Below are 22,374 nucleotides of genomic sequence, written 5' to 3'. Positions count from 1 at the left end.
AGAGAAGAGCACGCTATCAACAACTGTCGCAGTTTGAGAGGGCTCGGATAATTGGGCTGTGTGAGGCTGGATTATCGCTAAGGACTGTTGCTGCACGTGTTGCCCGACAGGCATCTACGGTACAACGTGTATGGCAGTAGTGATCAAATGAAGGTACCCATACTCGTAGACCTGGCACAGGCTCAGCGTGACAGACAACTGTGAGAGAGGATCGCCGCATCATTCAGATGGCCCGGATGGAACCCCATGCAGCAGCGCAAATTCGAGCAGCTGTGGCAACCCCACGTTACACAACAAACAGTTGGTAATCGCCTGCGTGCAGCTGGCTTACGAGCCCGTGTCCCTGCAGAAGGTGTTCCATTGACCCCACAACAGTGACATGTAAGGCTGGCCTGGTGTCAAGAAAGATCGACGTGGATCGACTAATGGCATAGGGTCGTCTTTAGTGATGAATTGCGCTTCTGTCTTGCCCGCAGTGATCGCCGGAATCGTGTGCGCCGACGTACCGGGGAGAGGTGCCACCCACATCTTATTGTCGAGAGGCACACAGGGCCAACACCAAGCATTATGGTCTGGGGAGCTATTGGCTTTAATGTGAAATCACAATTAGTGCTTGTTGAGGGCACTATGACTGCTAGACAGTATGTTAATAGGATACTCAATCCAGTGGTTGTCTCTATGATGGCAAACATTGCTAATGGGATGTTTCAACAGGACAATGCCTGGGTTCACACTTCACGCATCTCCAGCGAAGCTCTCCACGACATCACAAGCTTAGAATGGCCTGTCAGATCCCCGGACCTCAGTCCTATTGAGCAGGTGTGGGATATGATGGGTCGACAACTGGCCAACCGTCCTCACCCACCCACAACTCGGGAACAACTGACCCATTGCAGTGCAGCAAGCATGGGCCACAATTCCTCAGGAAGCGATCCAGGGCCTTATTGACTCCATGCCTCGACGAATTCATCAATGTATTGCAGCTCGTGGTGGCACATCCTGTATTGATTGTTGTCCAAACGTGCGGGCAGAGGGACCTGAAAGTGTAATCATCGAATTACAACCGAACACTCGTCCTGCATGTTCATTTGCAGCAATGTTGCACCACTCCTTCTGGGTGTTGCAATTTCCATTTTCTTCAGTGTATGTTTTCCAGTTTTCAGTAAGTAATTAATATTGTGTTACTATATAGTTAATTTATAGAATACTTGAAAATAGTTCTGATCTAATATTCAACATACACTAAAATAAGTCACTGCTTTGAGGATGTAACACAACACTTGAAAATACTTATCTGCTAGTATACTTCAATAAATATAAATCACCGTCTACTTTAGTTAGTTTAGTTTATACAAATTGAAATATTAACTGACAGTAACTACATACATTTATATAATTACAAAATAATATTCCAACTGTTTTTTCTAATGCTTCGGTCCAGCTCAAAAGTCTACGGTGTAAGATAAAAGACTTTGCCCAGTGGAGCGTTATTCGGAAACGTGCCCATAACGCTGGCAGCATTTCCTCGCTGGATAGCAGTTCCTTATCTGCTGGCTCAGGAATTCTGTTGAGTCTCCAGTGATTGCAGACAGTGGATCACTTCGGTCACATATTAGTCTTGCTTCAGTAAGGTGGTGTACTGCTCTTGCTATCAATCAATGTCATCAGCGATATGCATTAGAGCTGTCACCCAGGTGATAGATACCCTGTCATTTGTTTACATAGCTTTTTCTTAAACGTTTTCAAACAACTTGAAAGTTTATTAAACATTTCCCTTGATAATTTATTCCAGTCCCTTACTCCTCAACCTATAAATGAATATTTGCCCTGATTTGTCCACTTGAATTCCATCTTAATCTTCATATTATGATCTTTTCTACTAAAGCTCTGCTCAAGCTTATTCTTTTACTGATGTCATTTTACTTACGTTGAACATTAGTAGGGGAATTGCTAGGCTTTTAACTATCTTGCACCTGCCTTCTCTTTTCAGGGATATGAATTAAATCCTTGAAAGGTGCAATAAAAATAACTGTAGTAATTTATCAGGATCACTGGCAAGTGTGTGTTAAGATGTAGACAAGTCCTCAGTGCTGACCATTCGACCAAAAAGCCAGACACTTGGACTAAGAGAGTGTCAGTGTATGTTGAAAATTGATTATGGTTGTCTCTGTTGTAAAAATAAGAAATATAGGGCTTTGCTCTGCATAGATTACTACTGCTTAGCCAGATGACTGGTAAATAAGTTTATTGGAGAATTTGTGTGGTCAACATGACAACCTCATCAACTGTAATGCTTGGCTTTCTTTGACCAGGTCTACTGCCTCTCACCTCAGATGGTCTAAGAAGGAAGAGTGAACACTGTTACAACCTTCATTGTGGACCAGGATTGAATTCTGTTGATGAGCTGGAAATTTAATATGCTTCCGGATAAAGGACAACCTTTCACCCTTACGTCTTGAGACAAGTTTAAATATATAGGCCAATATATCAGAGTTGTAATTTGTACAAGCTTTACTCTTCACTTACCGAGCTCGATAGCTGCAGTCACTTAAGTGTGGCCAGTATTCGGGAGATAGTGTGTTTGAACCCCACTGTTGACAGCCCTGAAGATGGTTTTCCATGGTTTCCCATTTTCACACCAGGCAAATGCTGTGGTTGTACCTTAAGGCCATAGCTGCTTCCCTTCCACTCCTAGCCCTTTCCTGTCCCATAGTCACCGTAAGACTTATCTGTTTCAGTATATAAAAAAAAAAAAAAAAAAAAAAAAACAACCTCTTTGGTTATTGTGTGTAAAATCTTTTTCATGTCATTCTAAACATTTTTATCTGAAATTGACCATTTTGTTTTCTCTGAGGAACTAGATACTATTGTGCATCAGCGCCCATATGACATTATGTAGGGGGGGCCCAGACCTGGGGGGTACATAGTATTTTTAATATATTGGAAGATAAATGGCGACTTGTATTCTGTGGTAGACTAATCCACGGTGATCCCTGCCTGTTGGTGGGGAACTGTACTACCGCTTCTGCGTAATCCTGGCTTTTAAATCATTTTCTTGAAAGGAAAACACCTGACTAGACTAGATTTTTGCCTTTCCCTGACAGCTAGGAGGAGGGGCCGCGGCCCCACCTTGCCCCTGGGTATGGGCGCCCTTGCTATTGTGCTATAGTGACTTTCGTGTGCAGTTAATAAATTCGTTTTTTAAAACTTATCACCATTGTTTGTTACTTTCAGGTAGGTTCTCATGTAGTATACAAGGTAAGGTGTGCTGTTCAGCTATAGAACAAATGCAGAAATATTTGAACATTTCTGTATGAAACAATTCTTCTAAGCTACTGCATACAATGCTGTTAGAACTTGCCATGAAGTCTCAAGGCTAATTGTGTAACAAAAGAGCTTTGATTACATCATCCTGTGTATTGAGTTTGTTCTTGTCCTTGTCTCTCTCTTTTTTTTTTCTTTGCTCCCTTTGCCTGCACTGGCCTCTTTGTATATATGTGAATGTTCATTTATCTTTTCTTCTTCCTTTCCATTTTACATGTACACACACACATGCAGGATTTCTTTTCTCGTAATTTGTCCTCTGTTCTTCATGTTTTACTACTGGAATAGAAAGATATATTTTTCCTCCCTCTTCTGTAGATCCCAGAAGATAAGTGTATATCAGTATTGTTTAATTTAAAATTTTAGTGGAATTAAAATTATCTCTCATGATGAAAAAATTCATGGAAAATATTGAAGAGGTATTAAAGAAAGAATGGAAGTACAACTTTTGGAGGAACAGTTCAATTTTAGTATTCGAACATCAAGAGTGTAGTGCAGTTTTGTTATGAAAATATTTATAGAAAAGCATTGAGGATAATGATAACCCTTAATTAGAAGGTTGGGTCTATTATAGTATTCGCACAGCCAAAGTATTTGAACAGTCTAATGTAGAATATTTGAAATGAAACCATAAAATGATACATTGTATTTTAAATATGCAGTTGTGTCGAAACGCTAACATGTGCAAATTAGGATTGTTTGAAATTGAAACTAGGTTGAGACAGAAAAGTGTAATAGCGAGTTGGTTGTGCGGAGCAGGTCTTGAAGCTGAAAGCTTGCATTTTGAACATGGTAGGTTTGAACTCCACTGCTGTATTGGTAGCCCTCTAGATTGTTTCCTGTTTTCACATCAGGCAAGTGTTGGAGCTGTATCAAAGTCCACAGCCTCTTTCTTCCCCAGTAATAGTCCTTTCCCATCGCCACAAAAAACCTATCCAAATCAGGGTCATTAAACCTTGCTAGCAAGCAAAAACAATGTAAAATGAGGATGAGTTCTGTCATCTTCCTGTTTGTAATAGTGAAAGATGATATTGTTATTTGGGGAAAAGGTAAGAGTACGGTGCGATGCAGTAAATGAGATGGATGTGGAATGCAAATTAGTAGGCTATATAAAAAAAGAAGACTGGCAATGACAAAAGAGCAATTTATTTATTTATTTATTCGTATCAGAAGCATACATTTTACATGTCATAATGGTACTTAATGACATACATATCATAGTGTCTGCCCAGAATTTTGCCAAATCACGGGCATTAGGTGTCGCAGCCATCAAGTCCTCTATTGTGCAACTTAAAGGACATTTACTGCAGTTCATGAAATGAGCTGTGGTTTGGTCTTCACCACATTCACATTGTCTGGATGTGCCAGGAAAGCCCCACTTTGCCATATTGATTCTTGATCTACCAACCCCAGTGCGAAGCCTGTTCAACGATTTCCACGTAGACCAATGTTCCTCGTGTCCTGGAGGGAGATGTTCAATTGGTAGCATCCAACCAGCAAGTTGAGGATTTCTAGTTCTCCATAATCTCAACCTTGTGGATTGAGCAGATTCGTTTAAATCTTCGGTTGTATTCAGGAAACTCCTCCTAGACCTCAATCTTCGGTGGGCAGGTTCGTATCCATTCAATGGGGGTGCACATGAAGCAAGTGCTTTAGTTCTCTCATTCATGGATGCAACTTCTCTTCTTACATCTGGTGGGGCGATTCCAGCCAAACAGTAGATTCTATCTCGTGGAGTTGGTCTCAAGCAGCCAGTAATGAGTCGACATGTTTCATGTACAGAAATGTCAACTTGTTTAGCATGACTTGATCTGTACTAAACAGGGCAAGCGTAGCCTACTCTGCAGCGGAGTAACACACAGCTAGGGCTGTAGTTCTCAACGTCTTTGGATGTGTACCCCAATTGGTTCCAGACAACTTGCGAAGGATGTTGTTTCTAACTGACACTTTCTGCTTGATGTTATGCAGTGTTGTTTGTAGGTGAGAGCACGATTCAGTGTTACACCTAGATATTTAGGTGTTGGGCAGTGATCTAGTTCAGTATCTTCCCATACTACCTGCAATCTCCTTGATGCCTGTCTGTTCTTTAAATGGAAGGCACATACCTGAGTTTTAGATGGTTTAGGCTTCAATTGGTTTCCTCTGTAGTAGTAAGATAGTTCAGAAAGAGCCTCTGATAACTTTTCTTCTACAACCTCAAAGCAGTTTGCTTGAGTAGCAATAGCTCGATCATCCGTATATATGAAGCTTCTGGTGCCAACTGGAAGAGGTTGGTCATTCGTATAGATATTAAAGAGCATAGGGGCGAGAACACTGCCTTGTGGCAAACCATTCTTTTGTTTCCTCCATCGACTTTTCTATTCCTGAAATTCAACGAAGAACCTACGATTTTGGAGAAGATTGCAAATTACTTGAGTCATCTTGTAATCTTTTATCATGTTGTATAATTTGCGCAACAGTATACGATGATTAACTGTATCATATGCGACAGATAAGTCGATAAAAGCCACCCCTGTGATTTTATGATTTTCATATCCATCTTCGATATACTGTGTCAGATGGAGGACCTGTGAAGTACAACTTTTTCCTTTACGGAATCCTGCTTGCTCTTGGATAAGAAGTGGTTCACTGATCACAGTAAGTCTTTCCAGTATCATCCGTTCTAGGGTCTTGTACAGATGACACAATAGTGAGATAGGTCTATAATTTTTTGGATCATTTGGGTCTTTTCCTGGTTTGAGAATTGCGATTACTCTGGCTTTCCTCCACACACGTGGTATCTTGCAGGTGTTTATACAGTTGTTGTACAGTTCTAGTAACCATTGTTTAGCAACAGGTCCAAATTGCTTAATTTGCTCAACACATATTTCATCTAGGCCGGCAGCCTTACCATTCTTACACTGATTTATTGCTCTGTTCAGCTCAGATAAAGTAAAAGGTTTAGTGAGTGTGTCTGTCTCCTGCTCATAATCCCTCACAATTCCTTTATTCTGAAGCCGACATGGATTTGATGGTTGTCCATTTCGTAGAAGTTGATGTGCTATTTGGTTTGCTGTGACACTGGAATGTGTTGAAGTTTTATTAGGATCACTACTGAGTCGTCTTAGTAATCGCCAAGCTTTTTGACTACTTCTACCCATGTCAATCTCTTCCATCAACCTTAACCACTGTGCCTGTTTTACTTCAGAAATAGAAGAAATTACTTGTTGTCCCATTGTGGAGTCATTGCTGAAAGGGTTTTTTTCGAAGAGTTTGATACTCTGTTAGGAGGGCAGAGGTTTCTTGAGTTAGACCTTGTATGTATTTTGTTCTACATCCTCTAGGAATTGTAGCTCTTGAACACTCCCTGATGATATTTATTAAACTCTTCATATGCTTCTTTAATTGGATTGAGTGGTTTGATCTTCTCGTCCAGTAAGTTGGTGAATCTTTCCCAGTTAGCTTTCTTAAAATTATATCTCATTTTAAAGTAGACCTCTTAAGGTCTAATGGCAGCTACCAGCTGACACGTTATTGGACGATGCTGTGTATTGGGAATAGGATCACATACAGATTTAACACACTGATGTGCTATCTTGTCGCTCACAAATATTAAGTCTGGATTATAACCCCACTTCCATCTACCACTGTTAAAAGAAGGGAGCTTGCTATCATGGATAAGAGACAGATGGTGTTCCTCAGCCCATTCTAAAACATTCTCACCACTCTCGTTATCTTGTTCGTAACCCCAAATACTGCTATGGCTGTTGAAGTCACCAATGAAGAAAGATACCTTCCAATCATCGAGATGGTTAGGTGGCATGAATGAGAATGTTACATTAGGAGGTTTATAGATGGAAACTATAACCGAATTGCTCAATTCCACTGCGTTCAATTCTATATCATTTTCTTCCGTAAGTGATGTGGAGAGTATCTGGAGATCTGGCTTGACGAAGACTGCACTACCAAATCGTCCATGCGGTCTCTCTGCTGCCAATTTCATACCTGGTATTCTATGATGTGGTTGGTGTACATCCGTGTGAGTTTCTTGTACACATATTACATCACAGTTTGTTGTTTGGCAAAGTTCTTGTAAGAGCTGTTGTTTACAAGTTGACATACCTTCTATGTTTATAGATATGGTCATTTTTGGTTCTGAAAAGAACCTTTCCCGACTTATGAATGTCATTATATAATAGTTGATGTTACTTCTGGATTGGAAAGATCAGCCGGTGTTAACACGTCACCGTTGCCCAGGGAACGCCCGAATGTAATTCATACACTCTCCGTGTCCCCCAAAAGAGCAATAAAAATTAGCGACATTGCAAATCACGGTATCCTAAGAGCTTATTGCATTCACCATTATAGGAGAGCTTCAAGTATTTAGACAATGAATTCATGCAGAATATAAGACTGGATATAGAAATCAGTGGGTTAATTGTTGTAACAGCATTGACTTCACACCATGTTCTTTGTTTCTCTCTCCTCACTCTGCAGTTCTCCTCCCTGAGCTCTGATGGTCGATGGTTTAGCATGGTTGCCAATATAACAAATGCTTAGTGCACTAACAACAGTGTGCACGAACATTACTGTTAGTCATAGCACTGCCAGGGGAGCCATAGGTTCCCTTAATGACCCCTGATGGTTGTTGTTAGTGACTACAGGTTCTGGTTCACCAGAAAGCACTATTAGTGAGAAAGTTATGTTAGAGTTGGGTAGGTCACACAATGACCTGAATACTTATTCCTGTCAGTGTCGGAATTACTGATAGAGAGGATTCTTGTCAGTGTTGGAATTGTTGATAGTGAGGGTTAAGTTACTGTTAGTGACAAAATTGCTAATGGTGCTTGTTAGATTATTGTTTGCAGCAAAATTGCTTAGTGACAGGTTATATTCTGGTTTATGAGGTCACTGTTAGTAACAGGTTAGTTTGGTTAGCAGCAACTTAGTCTCATGGGGAGTTTCTCTACTAAACTTAAGGAACAAAATGGAAAAGAGTAAAAAAAAAAAAGTGACTAATTCATTTATATGGAAAGATAGAAACACACAGGGTTGGAATAAACATGAAGTATAAGGCTCGGCTGAGTAGCTGAGACGATAAATCACTGACTTCCTTAGCTTAAGTTGACGGGTTCGGTCCCGGCTCAATCCGGTAAGTAATGGAAAGGAATAAACAAGTGTTCGAAAAAGTCACATGTAGAGAGATAGGAATAACATATACTGCTGAAGGCTAAGGAAAGAATGCCATAGCAAATTACAGGATTAGAAAAGAAAGTTAAGTGAAGCGGAGGAAGATCCAGATTACAGTGGAATATGGCAATGAGATATTGAGTGGAACATGGTGGTGAATGAAGTCTTAAATAGAGAGGAACTAGCCTAGCCTATATTTGCCCTGACTAGACTAGGTTTGGAAAAAGGAAAAGGATGTTGAATTTGGCAATAAATTCTATCTTCTACTAAATTGTTTCACAAATAAAAATAATTCATTCCACCTGGTTGCTGGTCATATGTCGATTTTCAAATAAGGTAAAATGTTTAAAAACTTGCAGTCATGGTGTCCTAAGAGCTTATTGCATTCACCATTATAGGGCCTGGTGGCTGGCCTTTTGGCACCTTGTGATCAATTGTCTTGTAGCAAGAGTTCAGCTTTCCTGCCTCTTGCAGTCTTTGATGTTCCTAACCTGATATACTTCATTTTGTAGGGTGTGGGGTTGTTATAAGGGATGATAACCTTGTTTATGCAACCATCAACAATCACTATCATTACCATTACTAGTGAAACCAACTCATATTTGACCGTTAGAATGATAAAATACAGTATACATAGAACATTATATAATACTCTTTCAGGTTATTTTTTGTCTATAATTCTGTGTTAAGTTCATAGAACAAGATTCTGAAATTTTCTCTATATTTTGTGTTTTTGTATTTTATAGGCCTAATGTGTGTGGTGTTTGTAGTGATATATCTTGCTAATAGTTGTATGTTGTACTCTAAATTTCAGTCTAAACCTGGTGAAGTGACTCAAGCTGTGAAAGATGCCATAGATGTTGGATACAGGCACATAGATTGTGCGTTGGTGTATGGCAATGAACCTGAAGTGGGACAGGCTATTAAAACTAAAATTGATGAAGGTGTTGTGAAACGTGATGATCTGTTCATTACCAGCAAGGTACTGCATTTGCCAAAATTTTCTTGAGGTATTGTATGAGAGTGAATTTTTAAACTGTTTAAGTGGATTTTCTCTCTTTCTAGCTGTGGAACACATTCCATAAACCTGAGTTAGTAATTCCAGCACTGAAGCAGTCTTTAAGTAATTTGGGTTTGGAATACTTGGATCTCTACCTTATTCATTGGCCAATGGCATATAAGGTGAGAAGAATGGTTTTTATGTAGTTTTGAAGAATCCCACCAGTGATTATTATTCCACATTTTCCACTTAATTTAGGGCACTTTCTAGTACACCAAAACCTCATTTATCTGGATTAAGTGAGACCAGAATTGATCCGGGTTATTGAAAATCTGGATAATCTGGAAAAAACTAAACAAATACAGTACATATTATATAATCTGTTAACATATGTTGTACAGTAATACCTTTTCTCAATTGTACAAACAAATATAAGAACACTTTTCTTACATTTACGACTCTGTTTATGCACTAAAATAATGTGCGTGTTTTTTCTGTTTTACATTTGTATAGTGTTTGCGCGCAGCACGATCATGAAGACATTTTACTAACATCAGTTCTGCTGGTGTGGTTTGCCTGGGATTCTAAATAGGCCATCAGTTTGTCCAGCTACATCGTTGTCTCTCCACGAGTCATTTTCTTCTGATGGAGGGCTGGTTTCATTTTCAAATTCACCATCACTCTCGTCATTACCTGTCGAGGAACAAGAGGCAACAATTTCTTCATCTGTCATTATGCCATAGCCTGAATTACAGTCGGTTTTCAACAAAGTCATTTGCGTCGTTCTCATCTACATCTGAACATCTGGGAATGCGTGCGAATGTGTCAAGGAACTCGGAAGAGTCCACAACTTCACAAACCTCGGTGGTAGATGCACAGACAGAAGTCCATAGATGTTTCCAAGACTTTTTAATTGTCATTTCACTAACTTGATCCCATGCAGATGTGATCATATAAATGTCTTTCAAATTTAATTTCAATACTGAAATTACCCGTACTCCTCCTCTTCTTCAATCAGTTTGCTGAGCAGCTACCTCTTGTATAACTGCTTGAAGTTTTCCAATGCACCCTGGCCCATTGGTTGCAACAGAGCTGTTACATTAGGCGGCAGAAATTTCACTCGGATATCACCACTGACCAACTCTTCTACTCCTGGATGTGACGGCACATTGTCAGTGAACAAAATAGCCTTCAGTGGCAGACCTTGTTTCGTTAAAAAACCTTTTTACTTTCAGCACAAAGTCGTCTTAGAACCAGTTTTTGAAAGTTCCACTGTCCATCCATGCATTCTTTTGGGAAGTGTAAGAAACCAGCAAGGCAGATCGATTCACATTTTTAAGAGCATGTGGATTTTTTGATGTCCCTATTAACAGGAGAGGAAATTTATGTCCTCCAGATGCATTGGCGCAAGCCATAATTGTAATGTAATCTTTACTTCTTTTGTAACCCCTTGCCATTTCATCTAATTTAGATGCTAGTGTCTTATTTGGTGGCATGCTATAAAACAGCCCAGTTTCATCGGCGTTGTATATCTGATCTAGCCTTAAGTTATCGGAGCAAATAATGTCCTGAAATTCCTTTATGAAACTGTCAGCAGCGACTTTATCCCCTCAGAAACTTTCACCAGTCACTGAAAGCTGGCGTATGCCATGCCAAGCTTTCCACCTTTTCAACCAACCCTGACTAGCTGTGAACTTAGGATCTCCATTTGCTATCTTGCTGTTTAAACTAAGTGCCTTTTCTTGTAAAATCGGCCCTGAAATCGGAACACTATGCTCTTTTTTTTTTTTCTTTCACTAAACCACATAAATAATGATCCAACTAAAGATTCATTTCTAGCTTCCTTCACTGTGGCACGATTCTCATTTTAAAGCAGAAGTCTATTTCTTTTCAGTTTTTCTTCCAATCAGGCACAGTTGAAGTCCCTACGCCATAGTCTACAGCAATATTTTTCAAAAGTTCTCCTTTGTCCAGCCTGTTTAATGCTTCTAACATTTTGTCCATGGAAACAACCACTTTCTTTAGTTTTGAAACCATTTCATGCTCACTCAAATAATACAATACTGCACCGGAAAATACTGTAACTGTACAACATGGTGTTAACTTTCAGCTACAGATGTGGTCTCTCACAGACTACTGGATATGATGACTCATTCCCTTCCTCTTTCATCATCTTAAGCAATCACTCAGCGAGTCATATTGAGCAACGATGTGAACCTGAGATAACAATGTCTGCAAGTAGCGGATGAGTGTCATAGATTCCATGTCATCAGGACAGTCATTAAAAAAGTGATTGATGAAGAGACTAAGCAATATTTACCGAGCGGCATAGCTCTGCGTACTGAGGCACGTTAGTAGTGTGTTGCATTCAAAAGAGTGTGGGTGCAAAAACGGTTTGCTGGACACCCCTGTTATGGTGAGGGATGAAAAGAGGGGTGAAAAATGGTCTAGAAGATAGCAAGGCGCAACTTTCACACCAGTTGTTATCAAGCAGTGGGATTGAAAGCAAGTTAAGATGTCAGCGTGGTTTAGAGGTGAATATTGCACAATTATTCGCTACAATTTTGCTTGTGGATTAACTGTTGACCAGTGCCTGAAGGAAATGACTCCTGTGCTGGGGAAAGACTGTCCACATCGGACAGCAATTTTCCGCTGGTACAAAGAGTTCCAGAGGGGAAATTTTGGGATTGAAGACGATCCTCGTTCTAGGCGACCGTCTGAATCAGTGACTGAGGAAAACATTGAAGCTGTGAGGAAACTGTTGCAGCAAGAGAGGCAGTTGACATGTCGGCAGATAGAAGAGACCCTCCACATCCCTGCACCAGCTATTCATTCAGTTCTACACGACCATCTCCATGTTAGAAAGGTTTGTTCCGTTTGGGTGCCCCATTCACTTTCAGAAGAACAAAGGGCACATCGAGTGAAATGATGCCTAAAAATGCTAAAACAGTTTGAAAATGGGACTTCGCTAACTTTTCCCCCCTGTAAATTAGATTCTCAGCGGCTCATTTTATTGCAGTTCGCCTGCGCGTTCTGATACCAGTGCACCCCTGGTTGAAAGGCTTTGAAAGCCGAGCTCGAAAAAAAGTCTGCAGTGCCAGTATTTCCTGGGGAAGGTGCCGACAAGTTATAGCTCAATAGCCTTACTTATTTCAAATGAGAACTAATACGTCCCAGGTGAATAAATTGTATATTGTTTCACGACCTCTTTGTCATACCACTCATAAGCTAAGGGTCTTACGTATACCGGTGTTATTATTATCTATTTATACTTTGTGCGATATCTTGCAAGCATGAGTGTTGCTAAACTGCCCATAAGCCATATGCGTATGCAAATTGTGCATTCATATGCAATTTACATTGCAATTCTGTTTATCTCTTAAGCAGTTTTTACATGCAACAATTACGCGATTACATTTTTAAATCCAATTTTTGTATTAATACGTTGAGGGCCAAAACTGTATTTTTGCTCTTTGGTGTTTCAATAGCAACATTCTACCACGCTTTTAATGCAAGAGTAAAAAATTAACGTTAAAAACTGGAATAAATTAAGGCAGACACCAGTGTCCGCTGTGGCCTGTTGGGAAATCTATGTTGGCTTGGGCCCAGGCGGTCACGCTAGTGGACACTAGCATGCGCACCCAGTACACTGGTGTCCGCCTTATTTTATTCTAGTTTTTTGGCGTTAATTTTTAGTTTTGCGTTAAAAGCGTCGTAGAATGTTGCTGTTGTAACACCAGAAAGCAAAAGTACAGTTTTGGCCCACAGAGCAAAATTTCAAAATTTTACTTTATGTTATCAATTTTGAGCCTGTGAACACTCGTGTCCTTGAAAATAATTTTGAAGCCTGGTACGTGAATTATAATCGAATGGGATCTGACAGATATTCCATATGGTCAAATTTCGTATCAAGTCGGAAAAGTGCATACCTTAACGAATTTTGAGCCAGCAGACACTCATGTCCGCTGTGGCCTAGCAGGAAGTCCGAAAATAGACACTGGTGTCCGCTGTGGTACTCAACATGTTAAAATTAAAGGATGCCATGATTACACGGTGGTGCCAATTATACCCTGAAACATGGTAGGCTTACACAGTGTGCTATCTTCACAGTCTGGAATAGGTCTACCTGTTACATTGGCTGGAGCAAAATCCTCATCACCCAAAGTATTTCTAGAAAATGGCCAAATGCCAAGCTCTTCAAAACCTGCAAGAATATTCTTTGGGGTAGATGAGGTTTTGTTAGTGTTAGCAACACCCTTAATGTTGTGAATTGTTATGGTCCACCTTAGGTTAGATACCATTGTGTCATTCCGAGCCACTGCAAACCATGACTTAAATGGATCCAAAACGGCTGCATCCAGGGGCTGCAGGCAATGGGCTCAGCGAGGTGGAAACGTCAGCATCACAATGCCATAATCCCTTACAGATAGAATTGCTCCTAAAGAGCAGTGGCTTTTGTGGTTGTCCAGCAGAAGTAAGACAAAGAAAGTGGGACAGGTCATCCATCCACTCGGGCTGTGGTTAGACCAAGGCTTCCATGTGGTGCTTCTGTTATGAACGAATCATGCATTGGAAATATGAACACAAATGTAATTGTATTTCCAACAGCATTCATGATGGCACAGGTGTCCGTTCGGTAGAAACTGCCTGGTCAACTTGTTTTGCACTAGTTTCTGTAACCACATGAGATGATTGGACAACAGTGGACACACTACAGTAGTCTCATCAAGTTTCAAAATGCATTCTGCAGAAAATATGTGTATTTTCAATGCCCTCTCTAAGTTCCCGTGAAATTCTGCAACATTCGTGCTTTGAAGCTTGTACTGCGACTTAGGCTTGTATTTTCTGAGTGACAGAGTTTTGTGGTGGTTCTTGAAACCTTTAAGCCAATCCATACCAGGAGTGTTATGCTCCCTCCCCCCCCAGTTCACTGGACACACTCCAGTTTCTTCACATAACCATATGCCAAGTTTGTAATTCGTTGATATGTCATCTCATAGTTCATTTTCTAGCAAAGAAGGTTATAATTATGAGAATTTCTTCCTCTTGAGAAAAAGATTTGCCAAAAGGTGTACTTAATGGAATATACTGGCGCTTGTTCTTCTATAATACCGGTAACTACTCTCGTGGCATTCCGTACACAATAAAAGTGTTGAGTGATGAAACAGCTGCCTGCAGTTTCATCATATTTTTATGCAACACTGCCTTTACTGCCAACAGCATTACATCTTCAGGTATCTCTGGTGTATAGTACCTCTTTTTATATTTTCTGACCATTGCTTCTACAGATCCATTCACTTGCACCCCACTGAAGAATTTCAAAGGTGGCCCGAGACCCATGCAATACTATCTCATGCTACAAATGTTTTTTAGATTAACTCCACCAAGTCCTATTGTTTAAATGGAAGCTTGAAACTTAACTATTTTTAGCTGAAAAGTTAAATAGTCTCTACAGCGTCCACCACAGCACCTTGCATGCATTTATCTTCGAGATTTTCCTAGAAAAACAAAGAATCTAGTGTGACCTGTACTATACACGTGTACACATAAGCACGGTGGGACTTGAAAACAAAACAGGGTCTTTTCAGTGAATATTAATTTTTTTTTCATATTCCTTAAAATAGGCAGCGTATTTAAAATGTTAAAATGTACCCATTTTCAGGCATGCCTCCCCTCTCCCCTAAATATATATCATGTTAGAAATTACCAAAGCATAAAATCATTACCAGATTAAGGAGATTTTTTATGAAAAAGAAAGTTTCATAATACTTGTCTAATGATTTGGTCAAGTTTGTAGTGAAAATAAACCTTTCACATGAATTTCATCTGTCTGCCATGGCTATTTGATGCTCTTTGGGTACTTTTTCATGTTTGTGGAAATCAAACTTGCCAATAACTTGAATGCTTTAACTAAAGTGTGGTTCACCCGGTGACCCTGGGTTCGATTCCCGGCCGGATCAGGGGTTTTTAATTGTAATTAATATCCCTGGCCTGGGGACTGGGTGTTTGTGATGTCCTTAATCTTCCTTTCTGCACGCACAACATTCCACACTACCGCCATTCCAATTACACGCAAGTTCATACAATATGGTGCCAGTAGGGGCAAAAGATCCACATGGGTCGACACCCTGAACAAATAGCATTTAAAAATAATAATAATAATAATAATAATAATAATAATAATAAAGTGTGGTAATTGGTGATAAGAGAACTGCATTAATAATATTTTAAATCGAGGACAAATCCAGTTACATTTATTAGGGTAGAACACCACTAAAAGAAGTTCTAATTGTAAAATATCATTATCGTCAGGAATAATGATTGAGAAATATGTAGTATTGCCTCTGTTTTATGGTCATTAATGAAGGATACATATTTGTGCCAGTTTGTGTAGTTCAGAACTGTAGTTGGCGGGTTCAATCTTGGCTGAGTCCGGTGGTACAGATATTTGAAGGTGTTTGAATATACCAGCCAAGTGTCTGTGGATTTACTGGCATGGAAAAGGTTTGCTGCAGGACAAAATTCTGGTATCTTGGAGTCTCCAGAAATTGTAAAAGTAGTTTGTGGGATGGTGATTTATTATTATTATTATTATTATTATTATTATTATTATTATTATTATTAAGTAGTTTGTGGTATTGTTGTTATTGTTATTATTATTATTATTATTATTATTATTATTATTATTATTATGAGCTATAGAGATTGGGATTCTTTTTTATTTATGTGAAATGAAATAACATTGGATATTTTTTTTTAGGAAGGAGATGATCTGTTTCCAGAAAAAGATGGCAAGACATTGTACAGTGATGCAGACTACGTGGATACATGGAAAGAAATGGAAAAAGCAGTGAAGATGGGACTTACCAAGTCTATTGGTGTGTCTAATTTCAACTCTGCACAGATCCAACGGATTCTTGATGTTGCAGAAATCAAACCTGTCACTAACCAGGTTGGTAGCAACTGGTTAAGTTTATGGCCCGATTGTTGGATTTTGTTTTCTTTCAATACTTGGAGAGGTTACATAAAATGCATGAAGGTAATAGCTAAGCATAGTTAAGCATATAATGTTCAAGAATGGCTCATTTATGCGGTTCATTTTCTAATGACCTAATATTTCACTGCTTTCTCACTGAACTTGAAATCAGAAAGGCATAAAGGAGGCATTAAAATTAGGGGAGAGTATTGAGGCTTGATATAATAGGGAGAGCAAGATAAGGATCTTTAAATCAGCTTTTACAAAATAAATAATTTTAGGTGAAGTTTGAGAGGTCAGTTGTGTGATGGAAATACCAGTTACAGTATATAGCCAGCATTTCTTTGGCCTTCCTAGATTTATTAATTTCTCTGTATAAGAATGGGAATCTCTTTAGGTATCCAACTGCATTTCATATCAGGCGAGATGTTGCTTCCACTGCACCCAGTGTTATTCACATAGTGAATATACTGAGCAAGTTGGTTATGCATTTTGTGAGCTTGTATTTGGGATATGTTGGGTTCAGACACCATTGTTAGCAATCCTGAATATGCTTTACTGTGGCTTTCCATTTTCACACAGGGCAAATGCTGGGGCCATGCCTTAACTAAGGCCACAGTTGTTTCCTTCCCAGTTCTAGCCCTATGATATCCCAATGTCACCATAAGACGTCTGTCGGTGCAACATAAAATGAATAGCAAAAAAAATAAAAAAATAAAATCCCAATTATTGGATTGCTATTATAACAAAGCATACCAAAAAATTTTAATTTAAAAGTGCATGGTTATGGTTACAGAGGAAACATTTGCAGTACCATAAAATGAGGTTATACATTTGTCTTCCCATTCTTTGCTTTTCTATATTCTTGTAAAAATATGGTAAAATTGTCTCGCTGAATGATCCTATGTCAGTGTTATTTATTTATTTATTTATTTATTTATTTATTTATTTGTTTATTTGTTTATTTATTTATTTATTTATTTATTTATTTATTTATTTATTTATTTATTTATTTATTGATGAAGTTCACAGTTGTAAAATGGAGATAATATTGCATTACATTAGTCTTAGTGGCCATCTTGAGCCAAAATAAAAATTAAACATCATGTGATAATTAAACATATGTATATCAGATAAAGACAATGTTGCAGAAATAATTATAACATTAAAATACATATAATAATTATGGTTGTGATCTTCTTGACATAATAGGATGTCTGTAAGTTGAGTTAGGACCTCAGGCAAAGAAGTAAAACTGGAATTGATAGTCAGAATTAGGAATGAATTAACAAACAGAAAAGAAATTAAAAGGGAGAAAAACTATTTGAGACTCACCTCTATAGTGAAATGTACACAGTGTCTAATGCCTGATGTAGAACAAACACTGACATGCTAGAAGCAGCACTGATGTCATGCATGCCTTGTTGTTGTGTCTATATTTGCAGGGCGGATGTTGTACTCCCTTGAAGCACCTTGGCTTGCCAAACTTTCCAGTTATGAGAAGCTTCAGTTTATCCATCCCTGTGGAGTTCGTGCACAAAAGAGCCGTTATCTGTTCTTTTGAGATTTTGCCCCAAAAACACTTATTTTCCTTGAATTCAAGGGGTTTGTTCGGCATTAATTTGTAGAATAGTGCAGTCTCGTCTGCATTATAAATATCCGCCGGCGAATATTCTTTCAAGGCAGCTGATTGGGTCTCCATCCGCTATGAAGATGCAACTTCGTTTGGGACACTGTTTGCTTCACCATATGAGGAGCATCGTTTCAAATTGTATTAAGTGCACAGATTATCATTTTACAGGAAGTTAAAAAAAAAGTTTTACTTCCTAACCAAATAAGACATGTCAAAATTCTAAACATCAAAATGTAGGTGTTGAGATTATGTTCCCGAATCAGTCATGATTAAAATCATTTCCCAATACATGAAGGAGTCATTCTAATTATAAAATTTCACTTAATACGTTTTGAACCAATTCAATGAACAAAATAAGTTTTGATACAACCTTTTATTCACATAATTTGAAACATTCATTTGATTCCAAAGATTTTTATTGACTTTATTGTTAGCTACAGCGCATCATGTACAGTAAATTAAGTTATTATTAACACATTGTTAATGCTATATGGATGTTTACAGTCTTACAAGTAATACTTCATCCTCATGCAAACAGTCAAAGTTGTCATCATGAGTCAGCCTATCAGTATCTGACGTTGAACCGATGTTTAGTGCTGAAACATAAAATTGTAAACTGTCGAACTCCTGCTAGTTGTCTCCAAATCTGGCTTTCAGCAGGTTCTCGACATCCAGTTTTTTTTAAGTTAAAAATTTCATTGTTCCGTATTGAAGAATATTACAGTTAAAATTGAAATAATTGATAAAGAGATTCAACCTATTCAATACAAAAGAATAAGAAATGTAGTGAATTACATTCCTATTTAATAATAAGTGAAAATGGTACCGGTTTCGACCCTAGTCCAGGTCATAATCTGCCGATTAAAACATGAAAAACAATGCATAGGAAAAGGAAATGAAAGATCAAGTACAGTCCGGATCAGTAGAAGAGGAGATATAAAAATGAACGGGGGTAGATACTGGAAAACTCAGAAGTAGTAAAATGCAAGTCACTCAAAAGAAAACAGTGCGCAATTCTCTGAGCGGCAGCATGGCACACGCAGCGCTGGGCAAAGTCCCACAATGTTTACGAATAGCGGAGAACGTTTAAATGAGCCAGTTTTTAAAACTGTCAGGCGCAAAGTCGCATCACTATCGAACACATACGAAGATCCATAATCGTGCAGGAGTTGAAGACGAGTAGATCCATTGAAGCAACTTGCCAGCTCCTGGTGATCAGCGCGACACATTCAACATTAGGCACTGTGGTTTCAAACGCCAAAGTAAAATGGAGAATAGCTTGAAGATCCAGTAATTTTCCTCGGTCGCGGGAAAGTAATTATATAGATAAATATAATACAATTCAATATAATTGAATAAGTAATTGTGCTCCTATAGAATACTTAGAACAGTTGACGTGAAGAAACAATAAAATTGTGAAGAGAAAAAAATACAGTAAAAAGCGCAATACCGGAAACAAATGAAAATGTATATGTACAGTGCGCAATTTTTTAAAACTTAAAATATTCAGGTCTTGATTGAAGTAGTCGAAATCGGCGCAAGGCAGGAGTTGAGTATGAATGAGAAGAACCAAAAGATAGAATAAATTAATAGAGGAAGAGGAACAGTGGAATAAGATAAGAATAAAAGAAATTGAAATTAAATGGTGTTGAGGAAGAATAAGATGGGGAGATAGATGAAGGAGGGGTAGTTTAAGGTGGGTTAGGAGGGTGGGTTATTGGAGGTAAAAAATGTGGGTTGTCGTGACCCTAAGGGATGTACAACAGGCTGAGGACTTGGGTTCGGAGTTCTGGGAGCGTATAATCAGATTGGCAAGTTGATTAATAATTATATTCTAAAAACCCAGAATATTCATACAATGATGTACACAATAATACATACAACACAAAATCTCTGACACCAATTACCCTTCTTGACTTCAGGTCTCTGTGAAAGTCTTTAAGTCTTGTTCCTAGTACACACAAGAATACTTATAATATATATATTTACTGCTGAATACTTAACTACGGAGTATAGCTGATTCTTGTACAGCTGACGTCTTCACTCTTCTATTCTTGTCTTCTCTTCTGCATAGGTATCCCTGGAACTCGTTACTCTTCACAGCGACATGAATTCTATAAATTACAATTGAGCTGCTAGTCTATAAGCTACCGGGCGAGTTGGCCGTGCGCGTAGAGGCGCGCGGCTGTGAGCTTGCATCCGGGAGATAGTAGGTTCGAATCCCACTATCGGCAGCCCTGAAAATGGTTTTCCGTGGTTTCCCATTTTCACACCAGGCAAATGCTGGGGCTGTACCTTAATTAAGGCCACGGCCGCTTCCTTCCAACTCCTAGGCCTTTCCTATCCCATCGTCGCCATAAGACCTATCTGTGTCGGTGCGACGTAAAGCCCCTAGCAAAGAAAAAAGTCTATAAGCTGATATTCCAACACCTACTTTGACAATCGGTGTAGAGAATCTTTGTGATTGTTCAGCAACAAATCCCACTCAGTTCAAGAGCCTGATACCCCTCTATCTTACTATCACTTTACTGCGTACTGCAACTGAATGCTAAGTCTACCAGCACTCCAACAGTTCTCCCTAATTAACTATTCACTCTGCTGCGCGATACTGCCGACAGTCGAAGAGCCTCCTCTGAGGGATGAAAGTCAAAAAGCCTCCTTCAAGGGATGAAAGTCAAAAGCCTCCTTCGAGGGATGAAAGTCAAAAGCCCTGTTGTTTACAAGTTACCAAGTCTTATAGTTTCTTCTATTCTTTCTCGAATAATCCCACTGATTCATATACCACCACCACAAGTCACTAGTTCACGTCACGACTGCACTGTTCTCTGATTGGTTCTTTCACATGGAACCACCCAGTCACGTTACATTACACACATTGTTCTAGAACACTTTGGAAACTGTTTCTATGCCCTTTACACGTGACTCTGTATATTTCTGACCCAAAAGAAGTGCATATTTCACTTACACAATGTTTCACAATATTGAGACACAAAGCTCTTGGCTTACGAGCTCCAAAGCAACATCGAATATTCTAAATCCTTCTTTGAAATATTCTGTTATTTCTCTTATTATTATTACTGTCATTTATGAATTATGAGTTATCAATATACACACACTCCTACAATTTCCCTTCATATATACATGCGTTTATATGCCTGCTACTTTTCAAATCGCAGGCCTTCTACCCTGGAGTTCGCGGATTCGAATCCCATTCGAACCCGTTCGCTCTCTCGTTAATACACGGAAGGCGCATCGTGAGCCGCCGTTTACGACACCTCCCCGCCTGGGAAGAAGTGCTTTGCATCCTCTTGACGCAAACACTTCTGTCAAACACTCGTGTTTGCTTACACTTTCCCTGGATGTGGAATGTCTTCCCTGTGTGGCATTAGTATCTTTAAACTCTACCTTTCTCTTTATATCTCAAGCTACTGGGTGTTTGTACTGTGTCGTCAATTGCAACTACATTGACTTCTGAATCATGTATACTGGCGCGACTACTCGCTAACCTTGGTCTCTCAAAATGGACCACTAAGTCATCATCTGATGACCTTTCTTTAACCCTATTCTCATTAATGATTTTCTGCTTAAAGCACATTCGAGTGCAGCAAGCAGTAGCATGATCCCAGTGCTTTTTCTTAAAAATTCCCGAAAAGCAAGGACAACACTTGCAACATGTTAACAAAAGTACTAGAGCCACAATAGCCATTATCGTCCACACTATGATTTTATACACATTGATATCAGCATGTAATTGCTTTGTATACAACTCTTTTTCCTTTTCCAATATTAAATTTTCCACGTCCTCAATTTTTACTCCTGAAATTTTGACATTGTCTATATGTGTTAGCAGACTGTGTAGTGGTACCTCTTTTAACTCAGGTAAGTCATTTAGTTTTATATCACTATTAAGATATTCACAACATTCATATTCTAATAAAATGTCAGGAATTATATCCTTCGTATGTTTTGTTAACACTACCTGTGGACCGTATCTTACTATCTGGTCCGTAAATTGTACAAGGTTGATACATTGTAATTATACCCACATTTACTAAATTTACATTATGTGTTTCCTCACAAACTACTGTTATCCTTGTAAGTGATGGAGTCAAATATAAATATTTATTGTCACTTACAGGTAACCATACAAGCTGACTAACTTTGATTGTTTTTATTACACTCACTTGGCATTATTGTTGTCCCTTTCAATAAAGTTAAAATGCAGTCTTTTGTCCATGTACCAATTTTAACACAATACTAGATGTACACACT

The 22,374-nt window shown here is 38.8% G+C and overlaps 1 protein-coding gene across 1 annotated transcript in view; it reads left to right on the top strand.

Annotated features, from left to right (window-relative positions):
• The window catches only part of LOC136878917 (aldo-keto reductase family 1 member B1), a 71,851-nt gene that overhangs the window by 5,784 nt on the left and 43,693 nt on the right, over positions 1–22,374 (top strand). The window contains exons 2-4 of the mRNA XM_067152530.2: positions 9,308–9,475; positions 9,559–9,675; positions 16,254–16,445. Of these exons, the coding sequence (XP_067008631.2) occupies positions 9,308–9,475; positions 9,559–9,675; positions 16,254–16,445 (477 nt within the window). The remainder of the gene's footprint in view (positions 1–9,307; positions 9,476–9,558; positions 9,676–16,253; positions 16,446–22,374) is intronic.

The sequence above is a fragment of the Anabrus simplex genome, chromosome 8 (genome assembly GCF_040414725.1).
Source record: "Anabrus simplex isolate iqAnaSimp1 chromosome 8, ASM4041472v1, whole genome shotgun sequence".
NCBI classification, from domain to species: domain Eukaryota; kingdom Metazoa; phylum Arthropoda; class Insecta; order Orthoptera; family Tettigoniidae; genus Anabrus; species Anabrus simplex.
Note: the sequence above shows the minus strand (reverse complement) of the source record. Positions and strands in the feature narration are given on the sequence as shown.